The 27,359-nt window shown below is 42.9% G+C and overlaps 2 protein-coding genes across 2 annotated transcripts; both read left to right on the forward strand.

The window, feature by feature from the left end:
• Window positions 1-60: 60 nt before the first annotated feature.
• Window positions 61-8,639, forward strand: med4 (mediator complex subunit 4). Its single transcript, XM_039007003.1, has 7 exons — window positions 61-165; window positions 1,678-1,744; window positions 6,446-6,616; window positions 6,764-6,821; window positions 6,923-7,009; window positions 7,251-7,382; window positions 7,540-8,639. The coding sequence occupies exons 1-7, from the start codon at window positions 95-97 to the stop codon at window positions 7,710-7,712; spliced, it is 759 nt and encodes a 252-aa protein (XP_038862931.1). The 5' UTR covers window positions 61-94; the 3' UTR covers window positions 7,713-8,639.
• A 194-nt stretch (window positions 8,640-8,833) lies between these two features.
• On the forward strand, window positions 8,834-25,611 carry LOC120058381 (succinate--CoA ligase [ADP-forming] subunit beta, mitochondrial). Its single transcript, XM_039007004.1, has 11 exons — window positions 8,834-8,940; window positions 9,745-9,928; window positions 15,953-16,052; window positions 16,143-16,305; window positions 16,970-17,098; window positions 17,603-17,741; window positions 19,626-19,787; window positions 19,918-20,060; window positions 22,419-22,539; window positions 23,561-23,649; window positions 24,275-25,611. Exons 1-11 carry the CDS (start codon window positions 8,857-8,859, stop codon window positions 24,347-24,349), a joined length of 1,389 nt encoding a protein of 462 aa, XP_038862932.1. The 5' UTR covers window positions 8,834-8,856; the 3' UTR covers window positions 24,350-25,611.
• Window positions 25,612-27,359: the final 1,748 nt, after the last annotated feature.

The raw sequence follows: 27,359 nt of genomic DNA on the forward strand, positions 1-27,359 counted from the left end.
AACAGAGGGCGAGAACCGTCGCTAGCAAGCTTTCTTTCCAGACAACAAAATATTAGCTCAATTTCCTGTCCTGCGCAGTGGCGTGGCAACAACCATGGCGGTGGCTGACAAATCTACAAAAGAGCGGTTATTATTGGTACTGGACGATTTAGAGGTGTTATCCAGGTACGAAATTATTATTTTCTCACCCTTTAATAATTGTTATCTTAACAGCCATTCAAATGATCTAGTTTGTCGCTAATTCAAAAATGCCTTTGCCTACGTTTCTTGTTCTGAGTGTATTGTTAGCGACCTGAGTAGAACCAAAGATTTTTATAACTAAACCAAGAGAGCACAGCATGTCGTTTCCAATGGGAACAAATGAGCCATTAGTGGGCATAATAGGTAAGGAAGGGTCAAGAGCCAGCACGAGTTAGTGAGATCCTATTGGCGCATTCTAGCGTCATCTGCATATTTCCGTTAGGGAACGCCTACTGTGAGTTACGCGTGTGCAATAACTCTTAAACAACTAGATTAAAAAAACAACCAAACAAACAAAAACTTTTGCAAAGGGTAAAGTCTACAAACCTTGGTCCACTCTATTTATAACAGATTCTAGTTTTGAGAACAGAGAACTGTATTGAGATCAAATGATTAATCGACTTCGGCCAAAATCTATCTCGTTCCATCTTCTCCCACTGCCCGCCATTGGGCTTCCTCTCACTACCATATTTGGAGGTGAGGGGAAACGCCAAGCGGATGCTTCAAATTTATACATCCAGTGAAATATCTGTCTCAATATTCTATCTGTGGTTGTACACTCAGAACAGGGTCCGGTTTCCCAAAATAATTTTAAGACTAAGTTCATTTTAGAACCATAGTAACATTTTAAGGCTAAATTCAGTTTAGGATTCTAAGATTAATTTAGCCTTAAGATGCTTGTGGGAAACCGGTCCCAGAAACGTAGGCATTTATAAATGGGTTGGATTTATTGAATTGACAACCTGGTCTCAGAGTATGTTGGATTATTCTGTAAGTAAATTCGAAACGCTCTATATTGTATATGTTTCTTATGTTATGTATTAATGTGTGGATGTCCATCACCCATTTATGAATATGTTACAAACTACAATTCGTATTATTTTATGAATTTGCAAAATGTACATAACAAATTTGCAAGATGTACAATATTTTACGAATTTGAGAAATGTACAATATGTTCGGAATTTGCAAAACATATATGTTACAAATTCTAGCTAGGTGGCTAATGCTAGCTGGGTTATGGGAAGGGTTAGTAAACATGCTAAGTAGTTAAAGTAGTATGAAGTTGAAAAGGTGCTAAAAGGCTAAAGTTGCCCGTGATGAGATTCAAACTCTCATTTCGGTTGCTAGACATTTGCGTATTACGGCCGACAATCCCCCACCTTTCATTTTTACCTTAAGTAACCATCTGTCTTATGTAACCATATATCTGAGATACGTACAGAATAATAAGAAATGCTCTGAGACCAGGTCCGAATGGATGGTCAGGAGGACTATATTAACTCATCTTTGCAAACGCAATGTTCAAGTAACTGATTGGCAGTAATTTATTATCTGGTCATTTTCTCTGTCAAGTATTGTCTTTCAAACTGAGAAGTTCTCTTTTCTCTCCATTATCATGCATAGAAACTAAACCCAATATTACTCATATTTCAGGGAATTGATAGAGATGCTTGCACTGTCAAGGAGCCAAAAACTCCCTCAAGGAGGCGAGGACACTCAGGTAACAGGCTAACCCAATAATGGACTAAAGGAGCTTAACGTTACTCCGTAGGACCTTAGATATTCTGTTTAAAGGCAAATTGGCTTTGGAAACCAAAACAGCCAAATAATCTAAACGTGAATCAATTTTGGTACGGTTCTAGAAACATAAATCCCTTTACTTTCATATCACGTAAGAACTATTTCACAAATGCAAAATACACACTTACTGTACACTGTTTTAACAGTATTTTTCAGTAACAACACGTGTCTTCCAGTTTACACACGTTCGTAGACGCAGATGTCTAATTAGCACAGATTGTTCACTCTGTCTTCTGTCTGTTTTCTGTAAAAAAGCACTAACACCGAGGGGGTTTGATTAATCTGGCCCAGGGTACACTGGGCAATGCCCGGTCACTTCAAGGGCTTGTAACAGGCATCTGATTTAGCATAAAACTGCATAATGTGTTAAATATATAGACAGGTTGGTTGTTTAGCAACAAAACCGACACGTGTGCAACTACGGGGCATAACAGACAAATTTGGCTTAGATTGACAACATGTAAACTATATTTAGTCTCCAATGTTTATTGAAAACATAAATACATTTGCACAATGGGTACTTGTTGTCTCTCAAACACACTACATGTCAAAAAGTATGTGGACTAGAGGTCGACCGATTAATCGGAATGGCCGATTAATTAGGGCCGATTACAAGTTTTCATAACAATCGGTAATTTTGGACGTCGATTTTGCCGATTTAAAAAATAAATAAAAATAAATATATTTTTTTACACCTTTATTTAACTAGGCAAGTCAGTTAAGAACACATTCTTATTTTCAATGACGGCCTAGGAACGGTGGGTTAACTGCCTTGTTCAGGGGCAGAACCACAGATGTTTACCTTGTCAGCTCAGGGATTCAATCTTGCAACCTTACGGTTAACTAGTCCAACGCTCTAACCACCTGTCTCACGAGGAGCCCGCCTGTTACGCGAATGCAGTAAGCAGCCAAGGTAAATTGCTAGCTAGCATTAAACTTATCTTATAAAAAACAATCAATCAATCATAATCACTAGTTATAACTACACATGGTTGATGATATTACTAGTTTATCTAGCGTGTCCTGCGTTGCATATAATCGATGCAGTGCGCATTCGCGAAAAAGGACTGTCGTTGCATCAATGCCCTTCTTAAAATCAGCAGTATATATTTTTAAACCTGCATATTTAGCTAAAGGAAATCCTGGTTAGCAGGCAATATTAACCAGGTGAAATTGTGTCACTTCTCTTGCGTTCATTGCACGCAGAGTCAGGGTATATGCAACAGTCTGGGCCGCCTGGCTCATTGCGAACTAATTTGCCAGAATTTTACGTAATTATGACATAACATTGAAGGTTGTGCAATGTAACCGGAATATTTAGACTTATGGATGCCACCCGTTAGATAAAATACGGAACGGTTCCGTATTTCACTGAAAGAATCAACGTTTTGTTTTCAAAATGATAGTTTCCGGATTTGACCATAGTAAGGCTCGTATTTCTGTGTGTTATTATGTTATAATTAAGTCTATGATTTGATAGAGCAGTCTGACTGAGCGATGGTAGGCACCAGCAGGCTCGTAAGCATTCATTCAAACAGCACTTTCGTGCGTTTTGCCAGCAGCTCTTCGCAATGCTTCAAGCATTGCGCTGTTTATGACTTCAAGCCTATCAACTCCCGAGATTAGGCTGGTGTAACCGATGTGAAATGGCTAGCTAGTTAGCGGGGTGCGCGCTAGTAGCGTTTCAAACGTCACTCGCTCTGAGACTTGGAGTAGTTGTTCCCCTTGCTCTGCATGGGTAACGCTGCTTCGAGGGTGGCTGTTGTCGATGTGTTCCTGGTTCGAGCCCAGGTAGCGGCGAGGAGAGGGATGGAAGCTATACTGTTACACTGACAATACTAAAGTGCCTATAAGAACATCCAATAGTCAAAGGTATATGAAATACAAATCGTACAGAGATAAATAGTCCTATAATTCCTATAATAACTACAACCTAAAACTTCTTACCTGGGAATATTGAAGACTCATGTTAAAAGGAACCACCAGCTTTCATATGTTCTCATGTTCTGAGCAAGGAACTTAAACGTTAGCTTTCTTACATGGCACATATTGCACTTTTACTTTCTTCTCCAACACTTTGTTTTTGCATTATTTAAACCAAATTGAACATGTTTCATTATTTATTTGAGGCTAAATTGATTTTATTGATGTATTATATTAAGTTAAAATAAGTGTTCATTCAGTATTGTTGTAATTGTCATTATTACAAATAAATGAAAAAAATTGTCCGATTAATCGGTATCGGCTTTTTTGGTCCTCCAATAATCGGTATCGGCGTAGAAAAATCATAATCGGTCGACCTCTAATGTGGACACCCCTTCAAATTAGTGGATTCGGCTATTTCAGCCACACCCATTGCTGACAGGTGTATACAACCGAGCACACAGCCATGCTATCTCCATAGACAAACATTGGAAGTAGAATGGCCTTACTGAAGAGCTCAGTGACTTTCAATGTGGCACCGTCATAGGATGCCACCTTTCCAACAAGTCAGTCTGTCAAATTTCTGCCCTGGTCAACTGTAAGTGCTTTTATTGTGAAGTGGAAACGTCTATGAGCAACAACGGCTCAGCCTCGATGTGGTAGGCCACACAAGCTCACAGAATGGGACCGCTGAGTGCTTTAGCGTGTAAAATCGTCTGTCCTCGGTTGCAACACTCACTAGCAAGTTCCAAACTGCCTCTGGACGCAACATCACCACAAGAACTGTTTGTCGGGAGCTTCATGAAATGAGTTTCCATGGTTGATCAGCCACACACAGGCCTAAGATGCTCAATGCCAAGCATCTGCTAGATTGGTGTAAAGCTCGCCGCTATTGGACTCTTGAGCAGTGGAAACGCTTTCTCTGGAGTGATGAATCACGCTTCACCATCTGGCAGTCCGACGAATGAATCTGGGTTTGGCGGCTGCCAGGAGAACGCTACCTGCCCTAATGCATAGTGCCAACTGTACATTCTGGAGGAGGAATAATGGTCTGGGGCTGTTTTTCATGGTTCGGGCTAGGCCCCTTAGTTCCAGTGAAGGGAAATCTTAACGCTACAGCATACAATGACATTCTAGACTATTATGTGCTTCCAACTTTGTGGCAACAGTTTGGGGAAGGCCCATTCCTGTTTAAGCATGACAATGCCCCCGTGCACAAGCAAGGTCCATACAGAAATGGTCTGTTGAGATCGGTGTGGAAGAACTTGACTGGCCTGCACAGAGCCCTGACCTCAACCCCATTGAACGCCTTTGGGATGAATTGGAACGCCGACTGCGAGCCAGGCCTAATCGTCCAACAGAGTCAGACCTCACTAATGCTCTTTTGGCTGAATGGAAGCAAATCCCCACAGCAATGTTCCAACATTTAATGGAAAGCCTTCCCAGAAGAGTTGAGGCTGTTATAGCAGCACAGGGGGGGACCAACTCCATGTTAATGCCCATGATTTTGTAATAGGATGTTCGATGGAATGTGTCCACGTACTTTTAGCCATGTAGTGTACATTTGGGAGGGGGGGCGCCCCCTTGTCAAATTGAACAGTAATCTGCACTGCTCTGTCATATCTGTTCCATAAAACAAATGTTTATTTTCTAATTCGTTTTCATTGGGAATGCAGATTAAAGCATTTTTTATCAAAAACAATCACTTTTGCATGTGAAAACACAATCTTACTTTGTACTACACGTGCTTAATTACGTCACTTTTGTTTTAAGCCGACATTGCCCTGGGCTTTGAACGGAGCACCTGGCTCATGCCAGGAGGCAGCCCAGTTCCAAATCGAATGCAGTCAACTTTCAGCCGGTGCGAACCCCCTAAAATTTTTGGAGTGAAAAAATGTATTCCTCGCTGATATGAAACACATTATGCTTTCAAAACCGTATCGCAAGCGATGCATGTTAATGTTCAGACCGAGCGTTGGGGGTCTTAAACTCCCCCAATCAGATGCCGTCATGACTCTTATGTGTAATGTAATGGAACTGAGAGTCAGGATCAAGGGCTAGTAACAGGCATCTGATTCAACATAAAACTGTACAATGTGTTCGCTATATAGACAGGTTGGTTGTTTAGAAAAAAAGACAAGGTTGGCTAAGATTGTTGACAACATGTAAACTATATTTCATCTTCAATGTTTATTGAAAACAAATACATTTGCACAATAAGCACTTGTTGTCTCTGAAATACATTGTTACAGTTGTGGGTTAGCTAATGAATTTTAGCCATATTAACATAGATGTGACATCAGTCAAAACAAGACATGGTATCAAGAACAGGATGAAACTAGCTGAAACAAGCCACTTATGATTCCCCACATGGCTACTTCTTGTCATTGTTGCTAGCTATCTGGCCATCCAGAATCACAACAGCACACAGACTTCTGCCCCATTGAAGCGTGCGCATTGTTTTCGTGATGTCAACTAACTCGTCTATACTTTTTTTTTATGTAGCAATGTCTACAATATTCACAGAATTAAATGTACACTATACCACTAAAATGTAGTTCTTATTTACATGTATTGTGAAATAGGTTTTTGAGTCTGCCTTTTCTCCATACAACTCTGACTCAATAGTAGTCTATACATTGCAATGTGCATGCAATAGATGTCAGAAGTCTAAATGGATGTGTTTTGCTGTGGGCAGATCCTGGAGCTGCTGGTACAGAGAGACAAAGAGTTCCAGGAGCTGATGAGGGTGGCCCATGAGCAGGGCAAGGTGCACCAGGAGATGCAGGTCCTGGAGAAGGAGGTGGAGAAGAGAGACTGCGACATCCAGCAGCTCCAGAAACAGCTGAAGGAGGCTGAACATATACTGGTGAGTACAGCAGAGCTGAGGACAAATGAGAAATCCTAAATAGACTATAAAATGGGTCACATTTTAATAACATGCAATTGGAACAAAACAGCACTTTGTTTCTGACTTTGATTCAACCTAACCTTTTTACCCAAACCTCTCTTCTAGGCGACTGCTGTATACCAAGCAAAGGAGAAACTGAAATCTATTGATAAGGCCAAAAAAGGTGAGCCTGATTTTCACAGCATTCATCTGAATAGCCGGAGAACTTTATGATAAATACTACCAAAGATAATACATGAAACTAAAAGTACTGTTGTCTTTCAGGGAGCATCTCCTCAGAAGAGATCATCAAATATGCCCACAGGATCAGTGCCAGCAATGCAGTCTGTGCCCCTCTCAACTGGGTACCAGGTATGTCCTGTTTCTGCCTATTTGAGCTTCTGTTATGCGGTCTTCGATGCCCTCTATTTTTCAACCCCCACCCCCCGCCAGATCCTCCTTCCCTTGCATGTTCCTTCTCTCCAGACTAGAAATTCTTCTCAGTACTGATGGGGAATATTTGAACCTCAGTCTCTGTCATAGCCATCACTTGCATTCACAATACTGCTGTAATTACTCTTCAATCAACTTCATGGCATATTCCTTATAAAAGGTGATCCGCGTAGACCTTACCCCACTGACCTGGAGATGCGCAGTGGATTGTTGGGTCACATGAGCAACCTGCCAACCAATGGTGTGAATGGACACCTCCCTGGAGATGCACTGGCAGCTGGGAGATTGCCAGGTATGCTTTCGGTTTGTGTGGTTCCTCCTTTCGACAAATGGAATCAACTGTTTTTGTCTTCTCCTAGGATCTGTGTGTTTTGATATGTTTCTGTGAAATATACTGTAATACTAACCCTATCATTGTTTAATTACTCTTTCTTCCCTCCCTTCATCAGATGTGCTCACCCCCCAGTACCCCTGGCAATCATCAGATGTCTCAGTGGGCATGCTCCCCCCTCACCATGGCAATGACTTTGGGCTGGAGCCCCCCGGCCACAACAAGGAGAACGAGGACGACGTGGAGGCCATGTCTACAGACTCATCTAGCAGCAGCAGCGACTCGGACTAAGTGTGTGTGTCTGTCTCTGTCTGCCCATCTGTGTGTGTATATCTGACTCTGATTTGGGAATTGGACACACCCAGTACCTCGTAGAGCCAGCTATCCAGCTATCCATCACACCCATAACATTTACGATAAGCATCAGTTGATACAGGGTTAGCTATCCGATATAGCAAACAACTACATAGAATCCAGAGAATATTGAGAGATACTCATCTCACGGTCTTGTTTTTCTCTGACCCTCTCTATTACCGGCTTGTTGATGAGACATTTGCACAACACTATCTGTGATCCCCAATGTAATATCACCAGCTCTCAAGTCCACTGTATCAGTTCAGGGGTGTATTCATTAGTCAGATTCGGTAATGGAAAACGGTTTGCAATGAAAACAAATGTTTCTATTGACATTTTGCAAAATGTTTTGCAACAGACAAAATGTTGTGCAATGGAATCCGACTAAGGAATACACCCCAGGGAAATGTCTGGTACTACGTGACTGATAACAGACATATTCCTTTCGTTGTCTATCAGGTTCCCCTTTATTTGTTTCTTTGCTGTTTTTTTAGGCTGGCAATGGGGAATAGTGTTGAAAAGTACATGTACCTTTGTGTAGGAAAGAATATAACAGTATTTCATAAAAATAAAAATGTTGTTGCTGATTCGAACCCAAGTGCTCCTTATCATCTCTGCTATTGCTGAAAACATGTCACCAGGAGTGAATTTTGGAATTGTTGGTGCACTTACCCGAGTTAACTTTTTTGTTTTTTTTCAAAAGTAAAAACTGCTTATTTCAGGCAAGATTCATCAAGCACACCTTATATTCTTTATGTTGAAAAACTGCATATTAATTGACTGACTTGTTGCTCCATGTGTAAATAAGGCTGTATATATTGTAGTTTTTTTCAGGCTTGTAAATAAATACAACTTTTGAGTAAATACTTTGTGTGGTGCTGATATCCTTGATACCATTTGACAGGACATTGTATAGTTGTAAGTATGCGCAATGTGGAGTTGAGTTGACTTGACCATATGTATTTATTTATAGCCTTGTCTTCAAATTGTAAAGACCATGGGATGTGCACCAACCCTGTGTAAGGGGCACTTGGTTTACTACGCATGCGCCCAATTTATCGTTTGCTTCAGGGAAGGAAACATGGCGGCGTCCCTGATTTGTGGCCGATTTTCGGCTAGCCTGAGAAATTCTGGGGCCAGATCGACACTTACCACTGCATCCAAGGTAAGTGTGCGTTGGAAAAAAAGGGAACGAAATCCGGCTGCCTGTAGCTGTGATTATTTTTTTGCTGCCCCATCTTCGACGTCCAAAATTCCCCAAAAAGAGACAGGGTCATATTTGACATTAGCTCATCGCCATTGAGGCTGCTAGGAAACTGGCTATGCTAGCTACCTAGACATTGCTCATGTTTATCTCACTATCTAGCTAGTTACTTTCACTTGCTAGCGATGGCAAAATGAATGTATTCATAAACAACTAAATGTATTAAAAGACGAGCCATTTTGGGGGTTCAGGGATTTGCGTTTGCTAACAAGAGATTTTCCGCTCACATAGTTCTAAACACAGTGACCTCCAACACCAAAGCGCCGACGTCAGAACGGGATGAATGGAGGCTATGCGACATCGAGGCTGTCGGCATCTGAGATTTAGCTAAATAGATTAGCTACAATAGCCAGCTAGCTAACTGTCCGATTTATAAGAGTTAGTGGGCCTTTATACATTCGAAAAACGTTTTTGGTGTCGATTCAATTGACGCCCAAATGACATGTTTGATGTATTCCTCTTTCATATCCGCAAACTTCCACTATTGACACACACGTTACTCCACATTTGTGTTGTGTGTATCTGTGTGTGCCCTCTTTTGTATGGATGTAACAATTCTCATTCAGTGTCCTTGCACAGACGATGTACTCCCCCTGACATGAGTAGGTACTGTAATTTCACTGCTTCACTAGTGTTAATGTACCCTCCTCCCTACATCACTTTCTCTCTCCTCTATCCCCTTCTCACTCTACTCCCTCTCTCAAGGTGCTGGGTGGTTCCTCTGGCCTGCTTGGGCCTCAGCAGCAGTCCCCCCACCTGCAGCAGCAGAGGAACCTCTCCCTGCATGAGTACATGAGCATCGGTCTGCTCAAAGAGGCTGGCGTCTGTGTGCCCGAGGGCAAGGTGGCCAGCTCACCCGATGAGGCCTACTCTGTTGCCAAGGAGATTGGTAATCTATAGCCTAATAGGATGTGGGCAAATAAATTGCAGTAGAGTAAATTGGGGATAAACACTTTGAATTGACAGTAGGCCTATATTATGTCAGACCAGGTAGTAGTGAGTCTGTATGCATTAACTAACCAATCTTCTTTGATGTTTGACTGAGTCAGGTATGGTCAGAGAGTGGGATGTATACTGTAATCTAGGGATGCCCCAGTATCATCGTAGTGCTATACTGAGAGCTCCGATAGAATGACTGGAAGTTCATAATACCTCATAAGAGTTCAAAAGACAGTAAGGCCGGGACGATACCAGGATCGCAATACTCGTTAGTGTCGTGGCATGGAAACAAAACACAAAGTGGATTTGACTTCTTTAGGAAAACAGCCCTAATGTTGTCTGTCATCCACGGTCACATTTATTTTCAAAAACTGTAGCACACAATATTTTACGTACTGCAGGTTTTTAAAGGACCAAAGAGTTTGGTCTGCTTCGTGTTTTCATTTTTTCCATGTAAAAAAATATTGCTATACTGGTATCGTCACAGCTCTATAAGACAGTGCAGTTTAGGGCTGTCCCCAACTTATACTTTTTTTTGGTATATTTTTTAGCTTACGAGCTATGACTGCTAACGATATCTAGGGATGGTTCACTGAGTGCTCATATCCAAAATATACACATTTCACCTCACATGACCATTACGCACATTACACATGGTGGGTGTGGAAAAAATGTACTTCAATTCACTTTTGCGCATAGTCAATCACGGTGGTGGAAAAAGTACCCAATTGTCATACTTCATTTAAAGTAAAGATAATAATAGAAAATGACTCAAGCAAAAGTGAAAGTCACCCAGTAAAATACTACTTGAGTAAAAGTCTAAGTATTTGGTTTTAAATATACTTAAGTATCAAAAGTAAATGTAATGACAAAAATGTACTTAAGTATCAAAAGTTAAAGTATTAAACATTTCTAATTACAAATATTAAGCAGACAAGTAGGCACAATTCATTTTTTTATTTTTTTTATTTACGGATAGCCAGGGGTACACTCCAACACTCAGATGTGTGTTTCGTGAGTCCGCCAGATCAGAGGCAGTAGGGATGACCAGGGATGTTCTCTTGATAAGTGTGTGAATTAGACAATTTTCTGTCCAGCTAAGCATTCAAAATGTAACGAGTACTTTTGGGTGTCAGGGAAAATGTAGAGTAAAAAGCACAATATTGTCTTTAGGAATGTAGTGAAGTAAAAGTTGTAAAAAATATTAATAGTAAAGTACAGATGCCCCAAAAACTACTAAAGTAGCACTTTAAAGTATTTTACACCACTGCTTAATCATAATCAGAGGTACACTACATGACCAAAAGTATGTGGACAACTGCTCATTGAACATCTCATTCCAAAATCATGGGCATTAATATGGAGTTGGTCCTCCCTTTGCTGCTATAATAGCCTTCGCTATTCTGGGAAGGCTTTCCACTAGATATTTGAACATTGCTGCGGGGACTTGCTTCCATTAAGCCACAACAGCATTAGTGAGGTCGGGCAATGATGTTGGGCGATTAGGCCTGGCTCACAGTCTGCGTTCCAATTCATGCCAAAGGTGTTCAATGGGGTTGAGGTCAGGGCTCTGTGCAGGCCAGTCAAGTTCTTCCACACCGATCTCGCTTTGTGGACGGGAGAATTGTCATGCTGAAACAGGAAAGGGCCTTCCCCAAACTGTTGCCACAAAGTTGGAAGCACAGAATCGTATAGAATGTCATTGTATGCTGTAGCGTTAGGATTTCCCGTGACTGGAACTAAGGGGCATAGCCCAAACCATGAAAAACAGCCTCAGACCATTGTTCCTTCTCCACCCAACATTACAGTTGGTACTATGCATTGGTGCAGTAAGCGTTCTCCTGGCATCCGCCAAACCCAGATTCGTCTGTTCGACTTGTTGTGAAAAAATTCTTACACAGAGACACTCAGTCAGTCTTAAATGAATCATTGTTTGTCAGCGTGCTGGAGAGGTTCCAACCAACTCAATGCACCATAGTACACATGTCAATCAGGGGCTCTGCCTGGGCAGACTCAGCAGTTGTCTTATGTAGAACTATACACAGACAAGTTATTTTTGCATGATTTAGCATAATTCATTAATCATTACCGTTTTGTTTCATTCATGTGACCGACCAATACTGTTTCATAATATGTGACAGACCAACACCTCACAAGGCTTCTCCTCTCTAAGCTGAGACCTTGAAACTGATAACTTTCGTTTGTTCTCAAAACAACGTCTCGGCGTACTGCCAAATTGCAGCTATTAATAAGTGAGGATTTGTACAGTCAGCCACTTGCATGAACACAGAGATTGGTTTACATAAATAGGACACACAAATTAGTTACAAGAAAAGCACCAACATTCAAATTCCCATTACAGACTGCCAGATGGTGAAGCACCAGAGAACACGTTTCCACTGCTCAAGAGTCCAATGGAAGTGAGATTTACACCACTCCAGCCGACACTTGGCATTGCGCGTGGTTATCTTAGACTTGTGTGCGGCTGCTCGGCCATGGAAACCCATTTCATGAAGCTCCCGACGAACAGTTCTTGTGCTGACGTTGCTTCCAGAGACAGTTTGGAACTCGGTAGTGAGTGTTGCAACCGAGGACAGACGATTTTTACGCGCTATTCGCTTTCCACTGCTCCATTGGACTCTGGAGCAGTGGAAACACGTTCTCTGGAGTGATGAAGTCTGAAGGACAAATCTGGGTTGGGCATATGACAGGAGAACGCTACCTGCCCGAATGCATAGTGTCAACTGTAAAGTTTGGTGGATGAGGAATCTGGGGTTGAGGTCCATATGGAAAGGGTTTGTCGATCGGTGTGGACGAACTAGACTGGCCTGCACAGAGCCCTGACCTCAACCCCATCGAACACCTTTGGGATGAATTGGAACGCTGACTGTGAGCCAGGCCCAATCGCCCAACATCAGTGTCTGACCACACTAATGCTGTTGTGGCTGAATGGAAGCAAGTCCCCACAGCAATGTTCCAATACACAAGGTCAACTTACTAAACTAGTCTACAATGTGTATTACCATGAACTTCAAATAGGCCTACCTGTAGACATTTACGTGTTAAAATAAATATGTGGGTGAACTCCGATTGCTGGTTGCAGTGAAAAAGGCCATGCTCCCATTACTTTCAAGTGCATTTTTTTTTAAGGTGGGTAAATGCCGTTTACCTTACACTAGGCCTACACCACTGCCGGTAGCCTAGAAAATAATGATGCTAAATAAATGCTACTACTTCTGGCCACGGATGTCACGGAGAATGCGTAGACCTGAAAAACAAAGCAATGAGCGCTCTAAACAGCTGACTGACAAAAGCAAATAATGTTAAATCAACGGATAAATCGAATGCATTGGAATAAAGGCTATTTTTATCAAATTTGAAAGTATGCCTTCAAAGGAAAATCTATGCATGAAGGAGCTGAGGCCGAAATTCAACGTTTTTAAATTTATTTGACCTTTATTTAACAAGGCAAGTCAGTTAAGAACAAATTCTTATTTTCATTGACGGCCTAGGAACAGTGGGTTAACTGCCTTGTGCAGGGGCAGAACGACAGATTTTTACCTTGTCAGCTCGGGGATTCGATCTTGCAACCTTTCGGTTACTAGTCCAACGCTCTAACCACCAGGCTACCTGCCGCCCCCATTACTGGATGGACAGTGCCGCCACAGAAATAAATGGTTTAAACCATGACAGAGAGCTGGGGGTGTTCGTTTCATTGGGAGATTTTCCTATTTCCCACTGTAAAACATATTTCCCACTGCATTTTAAACAAATAGGAGAATGGTTAGATTAGCATTATTTCAGGGGAGCTGAGCCCCCCCCCCCCCCCCCCTTGCACCCCCGTAGTTCGCACCATGATGTACAGTTGAAGTCGGAAGTTTATGTACACTTAGGTTGGAGTCATTAAAACTCGTTTTTCAACCACTCCACACATTTCTTGTTAACAAACTATAGCCGGTTAGGACATCTACTTTGTGCATGACACAAGTCATTTTTCCAACAATTGTTTACAGACAGATTATTTCACTTATAATTCACTGTATCAGAATTCCAGTGGGTCAGAAGTTAACATACACTAAGTTGACTGTGCCTTTAAACAGCTTGGTAAATTCCAGAAAATATCATGGCTTTAAAAGCTTCTGATAGGCTAATTGACATAATTTGAGTCAATTGGAGGTGTACCTGTGGATGTATTTCAAGGCCTACCTTCAAACTCAGTGCTTCTTTGCTTGACATCATGGGAAAATCAAAAGAAATCAGCCAAGACCTCATAAAAAAATTGTAGCCCTCCACAAGTCTGTTTCATCCTTGGGAGCAATTTCCAAACGCCTGAAGGTACCACGTTCATCTATACAAACCATGTACTCAAGTATAATCACCATGGGACCACGCAGCCGTCATACTGCTCAGGAAGGAGATACGTTCTGTCTCCTAGATGTGAACGTACTTTGGTGCGAAAAGTGCAAATCAAACCCAGAACAACAGGACCGGTACAAAAGTATCTATATCCACAGTAAAACGAGTCCTATATTGACATAACCTGAAAGGCCACTCAGCAAGGAAGAAGCCACTGCTCCAAAACCGCCATAAAAAAGCCAGACTACGGTTTGCAACTGCACATGGGGACAAAGATCGTACTTTTTGGAGAAATGTCCTCTGGTCTGATGAAACAAAAATAGAACTGTTTGGCCATAATGACCATCGTTATGTTTGGAGGGAAAAGGGGGAGGATTGCAAACCGAAGAACACCATTCCGACCGTGAAAAACGGGGGTGGCAGCATCATGTTATGGGGGTGCTTTGCTGCAGGAGCGACTGGTGCTCTTCACAAAATAGCAAAAGCAACAACAAAAGCAACATCTCAAGACATCAGTCAGGAAGTTAAAGCTTGGTCGCAAATGGGTCTTCCAAATGGACAATGACCCCAAGCATACTTCCAAAGTTGTGGCAAAATGGCTTAAGGACAACAAAGTCAAGGTATTGGAGTGACCATCACAAAGCCCTGACCTCCAATCCTATAGAAAATGTGTGGGCAGAACTGAAAAAGTGTGTATGAGAAGGGAGGCTGACAAACCTGACTCAGTTACACCAGCTCTGTCAGGAGGAATGGGCCACAATTCACCCAACTTATTGTGGGGAGCTTGTGGAAGGCTACCTGAAACGTTTGACCCAAGATAAACAATTTAAAGGCAATGCTACCAAATACTAATTGAGTGTATGTAAACTTCTGACCCACTGGGAATGTGATGAAAGAAATACAAGCTGAAATAAATCATTGTCTCTAATATTATTCCGACATTTCACATTCTTAAAATAAAGTGGTGATCCTAACTGATGTAAGACAGGGAATTTTTTTCTATGATTAAATGTCAGTAATTGTGAAAAACTGAGTTTAAATGTATTTGGTTAAGGTGTATGTAAACCTCTGACTTCAACTGTATATAATCCTTTATGACCATATGTAACTCTGATTAATTATGATTGACTATTGATTTTAAATGTTTCCACACCCAGTGTGTTTAGTGGTGAATAGTGACGTGTATATTTTGGGATGTGAGCACAAGTCTGTTTGACTTGACGAAGATCCATTTCGCATGGAAACATTGTCAACAAAGCGGTGAATTGGGAGCATAAACAGTGTACGGGCCTTCTTGTTCTTTACTAGTATTCTTTATTAGCCCAGCACCTAAGTTAAGGATGTGCGTATGACCATAAACTTTTCTAATGAGTAGGACTAAACGATTCACTAAGTACTCATTGCTAACACAGTTTGTTTGGTGGTGGATACAGATTAACTTGACAGCAACAGTCTAGTCATTTAGGGGCTTATGAGTGCATGCTTCTGCTAAAATGGTTGTTAGACAGTGTTTGACAATGTTTTGTATAGTTTGTTACACACATTATCTCTGTGTATAAGTGGAATGTCCGGCATATCTGTAACAGTTACTGTCGCTCTCTCTCTCTCTGTGTCTCAGGCACCAAGGATCTGGTGGTGAAGGCCCAGGTGTTGGCTGGAGGCCGAGGCAAAGGCACATTCGAGGGAGGGCTGAAGGGAGGCGTGAAGATTGTTTACTCGTGAGTGTCAGAGACATCTCCTTTCAAACTGCACCCATTTCTACTCTGTCTGACCATGGCAATGTCAATTCTTCTTCACCTTTCTTACAGGCCAGAGGAGGCCCGGGACATCTCCTCTCAGATGATTGGCCGTAAGCTGTACACCAAGCAGACAGGCGAGCAGGGCCGTATCTGTAACCAGGTGTTCATCTGTGAGCGCAGGTACCCCCGTAGGGAGTACTACTTTGCCATCACCATGGAGAGATCCTTCCAGGTGAGGCCATTCTCCGCCCCTCCACGCCTCTCAGGTGACAACAGGTGACACCGTCAGATTTGACAGATTGGTCAGTTGTGTGAATCTTGATTTAAGAATGTTGTTGGTGATGTTACCACTAGATGGTGTAGTGGTAAAGGACATGGGTATGGACATGTTGGAAATGCTTGTGCTCCATGGGACTTGGTTGTCCTGCTGTATGCAGTTGGTCTTTTCACTCAAAAGGTTAGAGATACCAGTTGTCATTCCAAATCAAACTTTATTTGTCACATGTGCCGACTACAACAAGTGTAGACCTTACTGTGAAATGCTTACTTACAAACCCTTAACCAACAGTGCAGTTCAAGAAGAGTTAAGAAAATATTTACCAAATAAACTAAAGTAAAAAATAATAAAAAGTAACACATTAAAATAACAATAACGAGGCTATATACAGGGGTACTGGTACCGAGTCAATGTGCGGGGATACAGGTTAGTTGAGGTCATTTGTACATTGAGAACTTGATGACCGATGGATCAATTCAATCTTTTGTTAAATTTGTGATATTGCTGTGAGAATTATGTTCTATTAATTTGCTCCGTTTCAGTTTGATTGCCACTTGCCACTCAATGACGGTGTAAAATTACTGGTACTAATAATCTATCGGACCCTCCCTCTGAACAGGGCCCCGTGTTGATTGGCAGCTCTCAGGGGGGTGTGAACATTGAGGATGTGGCGGCAGAGAATCCCGACGCCATTGTGAAGGAGCCAATCGACATCATGGATGGAATCAAGATGGAACAGGCTGTTTCGGTACAGTTGGGATCGGGTTGTAAAAATACTTAGTCAGACAAGACAAAGCGCGTGTCAAACTCTTGATTTGTAGCTATTTTGGAGCACGTTTAAACAAATGACTTGTGGCAACATTTACTGTATATTAATATTTGGTCTGTCTCGAGTTTCTATCTCAAGAGAATGGCCCCAGAAGCCTCAAAAGGCCTCAGAATCATGTTAGTTATCCCCTCACGCAATGTCTTTCAAAGTCAGGGTTGACCTTGATACAGTCTGTGATGCTCATTCAACATGCCATCTCACTTACTACATGTCACATGTGCCTGCAGTGTTTCCATGAACTGACACCTCCTGTCTCTCAAATTCACTCTACCTCTTATTGTATTTTGTTCCTCCTCTCCCTCACGTCCTCTCACCTTCAATTGAATTCTTGTTTTACAAGCTGGGAATACATTACTTAGTGTTGCCAAAGTATATATTTTTTCGGTCTCTCACATTTTCTCTCTCCGCTTTCTCTTTCTCCAGATTGCCACGAAGATGGGCTTCCCTGCTGCTCTGATCGACGACGCAGCGGCTAACATAATCAAGCTGTACAACGTCTTCATGAAGTACGATGCCTCCATGCTGGAGATCAACCCCATGGTGGAGGACGCCTCTGGCCAGGGTACACACACATACTTGCTTTTCGTTCCCAGTGATGTTGTTTGTCACGCAAGTGTTAAGTGCTGGGTGAGAGCGTTGCCAGTCAGTGTTAAAATCTTGGTTGGAGGCTTCTCCCGTCGATCTATTACTCACTGTCAATCATGCTTGCTAATGCACTCCCAGTGAACAATCACAGTGTGAATTGCAGTACTTTTAAGTGATGGGCCAATTAGGCAGCTAAACCCAATAGTACTGAAGGAATGAGAGGGTGTTATTGCACAACCAACTGTCATCACCATAGCCATATATGACAGAGTATGGTGGCTGATGAGGGTCAAGTAAGAGGCACTATTTTAGCTTTGAAATGTGAAAAGCTTTCAAGTGCTTATATGTACTTCTAAGGACTTTGTGGTTATGGACTGAATTTACCAACCCTACAAGAAGAGTTGATTGACAGCAGGAATTGCCAATGATGGCCCTTTGACGCTACTACGTCAGTAAACCATACTTTTGGTGATATAGTGTATGTGTACACCACTTCAAATTAGTGGTTTTGGCTATTTCAGGGACACCTGTTGCTGACAGGTGTATAAAATCAAGCACACAGATATGCCATAGACAAACATTTGCAGTAGAATGGCCCGTACTGAAGAGCTCAGTGACTTTCAATGTGGCACCATCATAGGATGCCACCTTTCCAACAAGTCAGTTTGTAAAATTTCTGCCCTGCTAGAGCTGCCCCGGTCAACTGTAAGTGCTATTATTGTGAAGTGGAAACATCTAGGAGCAACAACGGCTCTGCCGCAAAGTGGTAGGCCACACAAACTCGCAGAACGGGACACTCACTACCGAGTTCCAAACTGCCTCTGGAAGCAATGTCAGCACAATAACTTTTTGTCAGGAGCTTCATGAAATAGGTTTCCATGGCCGAGCAGCCGCACACAAGCCTAAGATCACCATGCGCAATAACAAGCGTTGGCTGGAATGGTGTAAAGCTCGCTGCCATTGGACTCTGGAGCAGTGGAAACGCGTTCTCTGGAGTGATGAATCACGCTTCACCAACTGGCAGTCCAACAGATTAATCTGGATTTGGCGCATGACAGGAGAACGCTACCTGCCCCAATGCATAGTGTCAACTGTAAAGTTTGGTGGAGGAGGAATAATGGTCTGGGGCTGGATCGGGCTAGGCCCCTTAGTTCCAGTGAAGGGAGTTCTTAATGCTACAGCAATCAATGCCATTCTAGACAATTCTGTGCTTCCAACTTTGTTGCAACAGTTTGGGGAAGGCACTTTCCTGTTTCAGCATGACAATGCACCCGTGCACTTAGTGACGTCCATATAGAAATGGTTTATTAAGATCGGTGTGGAAGAACTTGACTGGCCTGCACAAAGCCCTGACCTCAACCCCATTGAACGCCTTTGGGATGAATTGGAACGCCGACTGCGAGGGCCTAATCATCAGTGCCCGACTTTACTAATGGTCTTGTGGCTGAATTGAAACAAGTCTCTGTAGCAATGTTCCAACATCTATTGGAAAGCCTTCCCAGAAGAGGGGAAGCTGTTATAGCAGAAAAGGGGGGACCAACTCCATATTATTGTCCATGATTTTGGAATGAGATGTTCGATGAGCATGTACTGTATGGCCATGTAGTTGTCTGTCTATCTTATCTATACCTCAACCCACTGAACCCAGATTCATCCTTGACATGTACAGTACAGCCAACAAATGTTACACAGTAAAGCTATGTCACCTTGGACCAGGCATAACAAAAAGTTCCCTCAAAGTATAAACGGATATCTGCCTCTGGCTGTGTCGTAATGAAGTTACAGGGTCATTGGTTTTGTCGTCCAATGATGATGTCAGCCATCTTTGGCTCAGCCTCTTTCTCTTGTGTTCCTATGACAGTGATGTGCATGGACGCCAAGATCAACTTTGACTCCAACGCGGCGTATCGCCAGAAGAAGGTGTTTGACATGCAGGACTGGACCCAGGAGGATGCCAGGGACCGACAGGCAGCCAAGGCTGACCTCAACTACATCGGACTGGACGGATCCATCGGCTGTCTGGGTGAGTGCCACAACACAGCCACCACTGGTTCACTGCACCACACACCTAGCTTTGGTTCACTGTAGTAACAGTAGTGATAGAAATATTTTGTTATTTGTGTATTCATTCTATACACTGTGTGCATGTGCAGTAAACGGGGCTGGTCTTGCCATGGCCACCATGGACATCATCAAGCTGCATGGTGGCACGCCCGCCAACTTCCTGGATGTGGGGGGCGGAGCTACAGCCCACCAGGTGATGGAGGCCTTCAAACTTATCACCTCCGACAGGAAGGTAAGGACTGAGAGTGGGGGACACTTGTCACTGTAACTAGCATTTTTCATCTCTGGTGGTCATTGAAGAACCATTAAGCTGCAGTAGGTATTCACTGTGGCACAAGCAGGCACAGACATGTCACGTATTCCACAGGCCTTCACCCTGACTTCTGACCCCAACTGGAATGAGATGGCTGGGTATCAGGATCATGAGCAGCCTGCAACTTATACTAATGATGTTTTGATGGGGGTAGTGGTAGGGATTAATTACGAATTCTTGATGTTTGGACCTTCAGGAAGGTCATGGTTATACAGTTGAAGTCGGAAGTTTACATACACTTAGGTTGGAGTCGTTTTTCAACCACTCCACAAATTTCTTGTTAACAAACTATACTTTTGTCAAGTCGGTTAGGACATCTACTTTGTGCATGACACAAGTAATTTTTACAACAATTGTTTACAGACAGATTATTTCACTTATAATTCACTGTATCACAATTCCAGTGGGTCAGAAGTTTAAATACACTAAGTTGACTGTGCCTTTTAAACAGCTTGGAAAATTCCAGAAAATTATGTCATGGCTTTAGAAGCTTCTGATTGGCTAATTGACATCATTTGAGTCAATTGGAGGTGTACCTGTGGATGTATTTCAATGACAACCTTCAAACTCAGTGCCTCTTTGCTTGACATCATGGGAAAATCAAAAGAAATCAGCCAAGACCTCAGAAAAAAATTGTAGACCTCCACAAGTCTGGTTCATCCTTGGGAGCAATTTCCAGACGCCTGAAGGTACCACGTTCATCTGTACAAACAATAGCACGCAAGTATAAACACTATGGGACCACGCAGCCGTCATACTACTCAGGAAGGAGACGTGTTCTATCTCCTAGAGATTAATGTACTTTGGTGCGAAAAGTGCAAATCAATCCCAGAACAACAGCAAAGGACCTTGTGAAGATGCTGGAGGAAACAGGTACAAAAGTATCTATATACACAGTAAAACAAGTCCTATATCGACATAACCTGAAAGGCCGCTCAGCAAGGAAGAAGCCACTGCTCCAAAACCGCCATAAAAAAGCCAGACTACGGTTTGCAACTGCACATGCAGACAAAGATCGTACTTTTTGGAGAAATGTCCTTTGGTCTGATGAAACAAAAATAGAACTGTTTGGCCATAATGACCATCGTTATGTTTGGAGGAAAAAGGGGGAGGATTGCAAGCCAAAGAACACCATCCCAACCGTGAAGCACGGGGGTGGCAGCATCATGTTGTGGGGGTGCTTTGCTGCAGGAGGGACTGGTGTACTTCACAAAATAGATGGCATCATGAGGAGGGAAAATTATGTGGATATATTGAAGCAACATCTCAAGACGTCAGTCAGAAAGTTAAAGCTTGGTCTCAAATGGGTCTTCCAAATGGGAAATGACCCCAAGCATACTTCCAAAGTTGTGGCAAAATGGCTTAAGGACAACAAAGTCAAGGAATTGGAGTGGCCTTCACAAAGCCCTGACCTCAATCCTAGAGACAATTTGTGGGCAGAACTGAAAAAGTGTGTGTGAGCAAGGAGGCCTACAAATCTGACTCCGTTACACCAGTTCTGTCAGGAGGAATGGGCCAAAATTCACCCAACTTATTGTGGGGAGCTTGTGGAAGGCTACCCAAACATTTGACCCAAGTTAAACAAATTTAAAGGCAGTGCTACCAAATACGAATTGAGTGTACGGAAACGTCTGACCCACTGGGAATGTGATGAAAGAAATAAAAGCTGAAATAAATCATTGTCTCTAATATTATTCTTACATTTCACATTCTTATAATAGTGGTAATCCTAACTGATGTAAAACAGGGAATTCTTACTAGGATTAAATGTCAGGAATTGTGAAAAACGGAGTTTAAATGTATTTGGCTAAGGTGTATGTAAACTTCCGACTTCAAATGTATAAGGAAACTTTTCAGTAGACGCATCCCCTAGTAGGTGTGTCTTGACAGACATGTCTGGAGATACCTGTAGGATATCAGTAGGAGGGCCCATTCTGGGGGTGAGGTTTAATACTGGTGGAAGCTATGGGGTGACATTTATCTGGGAGATTTTAAATGGGGGATGACTTAAGGGAACACCTATGGGCGTACACATGCTAGTTTACATAGCCTGAGGTGTGAGGTTTGATAGATGGTTAAAAGCTCTCTGGTAGTAGATTTTTGGGTAATGTTGATGCTTATGATTCTGTTCATGCTATATGATGTTTAGGTTTTGGTTGTTAATGGTCCTTTATGGATTTGTGATCATGCTTTGTGATTGGTTGGTTTTGTCTTGTTTCTACGGTCAATATCTTCAGTCATGTTTTCATGGTCAACATCTTTGTTTGTGGTCCTCAGGTGCAGGCCATCCTGGTGAACATCTTCGGTGGCATCATGAGGTGTGACATCATTGCTCAGGGCATCATCATGGCTGTTACAGACTTGGACCTGAAGATCCCCATTGTGGTACGATTACAAGGTGAGACTGACCTCCCTCATGGAGTCATCGGCTACTGCACTGACATTTTGTCACGGGTCACCCAGTGACACACACACACACACAGTGGGCCGGGAGAGAAGGAAGGGGTGACACCAGGGCAACATTGGAGCGGGGCCTTTTTAAAGGTCAAAGAGCAAGCTGCCTGTCAGGATTTGGCTCTTCTACTACTTCCACACACAACCTGTGCTGTGGGACCCTGTAGGTCCCAGCTTTATTCCAGATGTACTCAAATAGATTGTGTGTATTTATACAGAACTCGGTCACTCAGTTAAACTAAATGTAATTGGACTAAAATGATTGCCTTCACAAACAAATCATAGACTTCTATTTTACTGTATGTCGTCTTGAGCTATTTTTTCCAGTCATGCAGCCCAGGGATCATCAACTAGAATTTTTTTCATTGTTCTTGAATGGATGATTTACAAATAATTTGTAGACTGTTAATGGACTGCAAGAGGCCTTAACAGATGTAATATTTAACCTTCCTTACATTTTTATACAATCACATCTCCTTTATTATGCAAGGGAATACTTAGGAACAGATTTCCTAAATGAAAATCACTTGTAGCCGATTTCCTGTTTTTAGTCTTTTATATGATTTATTATGATGAAATAGAACCAGTTGGGGAACCGTATGTAATGTTCAATGCCTTGCATGTATTGAGGCTCTTTCTACTTTCTGCAAAATGTCCTTATCAATGATGATCACCTACTCTAATATGAAATGTAATCTAGACCACATTTATAACAAACGCTATCAGCGACTTACATGAGCAATTAGAGTTAAGTGCCTTGCTCAAGACCACATTGACAGATTTTCTTTACCTAGTCGGCTCAGGGATTCAAACCAGCGACCAATGCTTTCAACTGCTAGGATACCTGCCACAATATAATAGGACTGAAATGATGAAATTGCAGATTAAAAGCTATATAAAAGAGAACCAAAGAGCTTTGGAAAAGATAGAGGCTGAAGAGAGACTGCTGCTCTGCTGTGTTTCAGGATCTAGAGTGGACGATGCCAAAGCTTTGATCGCTGCTAGCCCACTGAAGCTCCTGGCCTGTGACGATCTGGACGAGGCCGCTAGAATGGTGAGACACACACCTCTCTCCCTTTCTCTACCCCCTTCGGCCCCTCTAAGCACCTTGGGTGTTGTGTGTTTGGTACAGTTGGTCTGTGTGAATGTGGAAACTAAGGAATGTCAAGCTTTGTTTGTGAGGGTCCAGAGTAATGGGGTGTGTTTGAGACAAGGGGCATCAACAGGGTAGTGTGTGTGTCCATTGGAACTGTCAGGGTATAGTGACAGTTTAAATGCAGCTCATCGCCATCCTGCCTGGCTGAAGTGACACAGCCTGAGTTTTATAGCTTTGATTTCTGGCGGAGCTAACAGCAGTGACATTGAATCAGAGCAGAGGCCCCCTTCCTCTTATCTCTCCCCTCACTCTCCCTCAACCTCTAGTCTGGCTTAGGGCTCTCACTGACTCCCACCATCTCTCTCCCTTGTTTTTGGAGTGATCTACTCCAGAGATGAGCATCAGTTAGCCAGCACAGTGGCAGCTTGGCATGACCACCTCATGGAAATTACAGCCCCTCGCAATCAAAACCTTTTTAGCTTTGTTAGTTTTTTTGTTTGTTTTGAAATGAGTCAACTCGTATTGTTCCCTGCTACTGTTTAGCTCTGTGCTTGTGTTAAACTATCCTCTGTCTCACTCTCAGGTTGTAAAGCTTTCTGAGATTGTGTCGTTGGCTCAGGAGGCTCATGTGGACATCTCCTTCCAGCTGCCACTCTAAGCCACTCCCCCTGAACCTCGACACCCCACCCCCAGCCTCTCGAACAGCAAGAAGAGCCTCTCACTACTGAGCGAATACTCCAATACAACATGGCCCACCAACTTCTCTGTTAGCTCTGATTCTCTCTCTGTGGCAAGGCTCCAATATACACATGTGCATACACACCACTAATGTGGGAATTTTTGCTCTCCTAATCTTGACTTTCCTCCCTCTGTTTTGTTATGTATGCCATGGCTAGTGTGTATTGTCTGTTCAAATGCAACACATTAACATGCTTTTCAGATCATACACGGGGGCGTTCCTTCAGATTATTCCATTATTACTCGCTCTGTTTTCACTTTCTTTCCGTAAGGAGAGACAATGATTACTAGTTACCTCCTTCCCCCACCACTCTCCTTCAGCTCCCAGAATGCCTAGCTCTAGTCATAATGCACAACCCCCCCAACCTTGCTCTTTTCTTTGAGAGGGTGATAGACCTATCTATTTACCGGTACATTTTGGGAGAATTTGTGCTGTCTGTAAAGGTACAGCTAATTCCCCTTAGGCTTCATTCTCCTGGATCACTGGGCTAGAGAGAGAGTTATGTCGCTGTCAGTCATAGTCCTCTCACCCTTTAAATCTCTTCCATCTGCCCCTACAGGAGAGGCTTTTACTGAGTGCTTCTGAGAATGGGAGATGAGATGGGGAAGTTGGCCACTATGCAGAATTTAGCTCATCAGAAGCTAGGGGATAACACTTGGGCTTGTACATTGCTGTTAGGAGGACCTCTTATGTCACTAATTTAATTTCCATGCAATTTTGAATGCATAGCTGGATAAAAGCTTTCTAGTACTCTCGTTTTGAAGTAGTAAGAGTTCTATTCTTTGTGTGTGTTATCGAAACTACTGCCTATCTGGTTGTCAGCATGTTTGTGTATTTGTCTCTTCCTTCTCCTCACTCTCCCCTATAAGAGCCTGCTACAGTGTATGTGTAGTCTGCCACTGTCATGGGAAAAACCTTTTTCACTTCATATGACAACACAAATGGGTGTGTGCAGTGTCCTCTCAACTAAACTGTTAAAAGATTGTAATTAAGTCCTCTCCATATCTCTCTCTCTCTCTCTCCATTCCTATCTATCTCTGTTACTCCCTAGCCCTCAGAACACAGAAACAGTTATTGTGAGTTGTCAAGACATTTATTATATCTTGTAAATAACGAGACCGCTGTTATCTTCTGTAAAATATTTATGCTTCTCTTGGGGAGTAAAAAGAAGAAAAAAGAAATGTTTGTTTTAGTTTTGTTGCACTTGTACGGTACTTACAATGTGAAAGTTGTCTGCATCTTGTATGGCTGTTTGGCAACAAATGACAACAAAAACAGAGGAATTCCTCATCTCCTAGTCCACTGTGTGGATACGTACTATGTTAAAAGTTTAGAAACAGGATTGTGTCAGAGCAGGGTTACCTCCTGTTGCCAGCACCGTCTGTCTCTGTATTGCGCATGTGGACTGTGGCATTGGTTTTGACACGCTTCAAGGATACATTCGCCTTGAGCATCCTTGAAGCCAGGGGCCACAGCATATCAGGAGCTAAAGGCTGTGACCCAGTGGGTTATCGCTGTGTGGGTGGACTGAGTAGGTATACACTGTACTGTAATAAGGTCTTGTGGGTCGCAAGGTAATGGAAGTTAGATTGCTGGAGAGGATATTTTGCATTGCTTTAAGTACGTAACCGCCCCCCCGGATCCTTTTCCCCAGAGCTGAAGATTTGAATCACATTCTGCGCAAGTGTTTCTTTACAAATCAAATCAAATGTATTTATATAGCCCTTCGTACATCAGCTGATATCTCAAAGTGCTGTACAAAATCCCAGCCTAAAACCCCAAACAGCAAGCAATGCAGGTGTAGAAGCACGGTGGCTAGGAAAAGCTCCCTAGAAAGGCCAAAACCTAGGAAGAAACCTAGAGAGGAACCAGGCTATGAGGGGTGTCCAGTCCTCTTCTGGCTGTGCCGGGTGGAGATTATAACAGAACATGGCCAAGATGTTCAAATGTTCATAAATGACCAGCATGGTCAAATAATAATAATCACAGTAGTTGTCGAGGGTGCAGCAAGTCAGCACCTCAGGAGTAAATGTCAGTTGGCTTTTCATAGCTGATCATTAAGAGTATCTCTACCGCTCCTATGGTCTCTAGAGAGTTGAAAACAGCAGGTCTGGGACAGGTAGCACATCCGGTGAACAGGTCAGGGTTCCATAGCCGCAGGCAGAACAGTTGAAACTGGGGCAGCAGCACGGCCAGGTGGACTGGGGACAGCAAGGAGTCATCATGCCAGGTAGTCCTGAGGCATGGTCCTAGGGCTCAGGTCCTCCGAGAGAGAGAAAGAGAGAATTAGAGAGAGCATACTTAAATTCACACAGGACACCGGATAAGACAGAAGTACTCCAGATATAACAAACTGACCCTAGCCCCCCGACACATAAACTACTGCAGCATAAATACTGGAGGCTGAGACAGGAGGGGTCAGGAGACACTGTGGCCCCATCCGATGATACCCCCGGACAGGGCCAAACAGGAAGGATATAACCCCACCCACTTTGCCAAAGCACAGCCCCCATACCACTAGAGGGATATCTTCAACCACCAACTTACCATCCTGAGAAGGCTGAGTATAGCCCACAAAGATCTCTGCCACGGCACAACCCAAGGGGGGGTGCCAACCCAGACAGGAAGATCACGTCAGTGACTCAACCCACTCAAGTGACGCACCCCTCCTAGGGACGGCATGAAAGAGCACCAGTAAGCCAGTGACTCAGCCCCTGTAATAGGGTTAGAGGCAGAGAATCCCAGTAGAGAGAGGGGAACCGGCCAGGCAGACAGCAAGGGCGGTTCGTTGCTCCAGAGCCTTTCCTTTCACCTTCACACTCCTGGGCCAGACTACATTCAATCATATGACCCACTGAAGAGATAAGTCTTCAGTAAAGACTTAAAGGTTGAGACCGAGTCTGCGTCTCTCACATGGGTAGGCAGACCA

This window comes from Salvelinus namaycush, chromosome 13 (assembly GCF_016432855.1).
Source record: "Salvelinus namaycush isolate Seneca chromosome 13, SaNama_1.0, whole genome shotgun sequence".
Classification (NCBI taxonomy): Eukaryota; Metazoa; Chordata; class Actinopteri; order Salmoniformes; family Salmonidae; genus Salvelinus; species Salvelinus namaycush.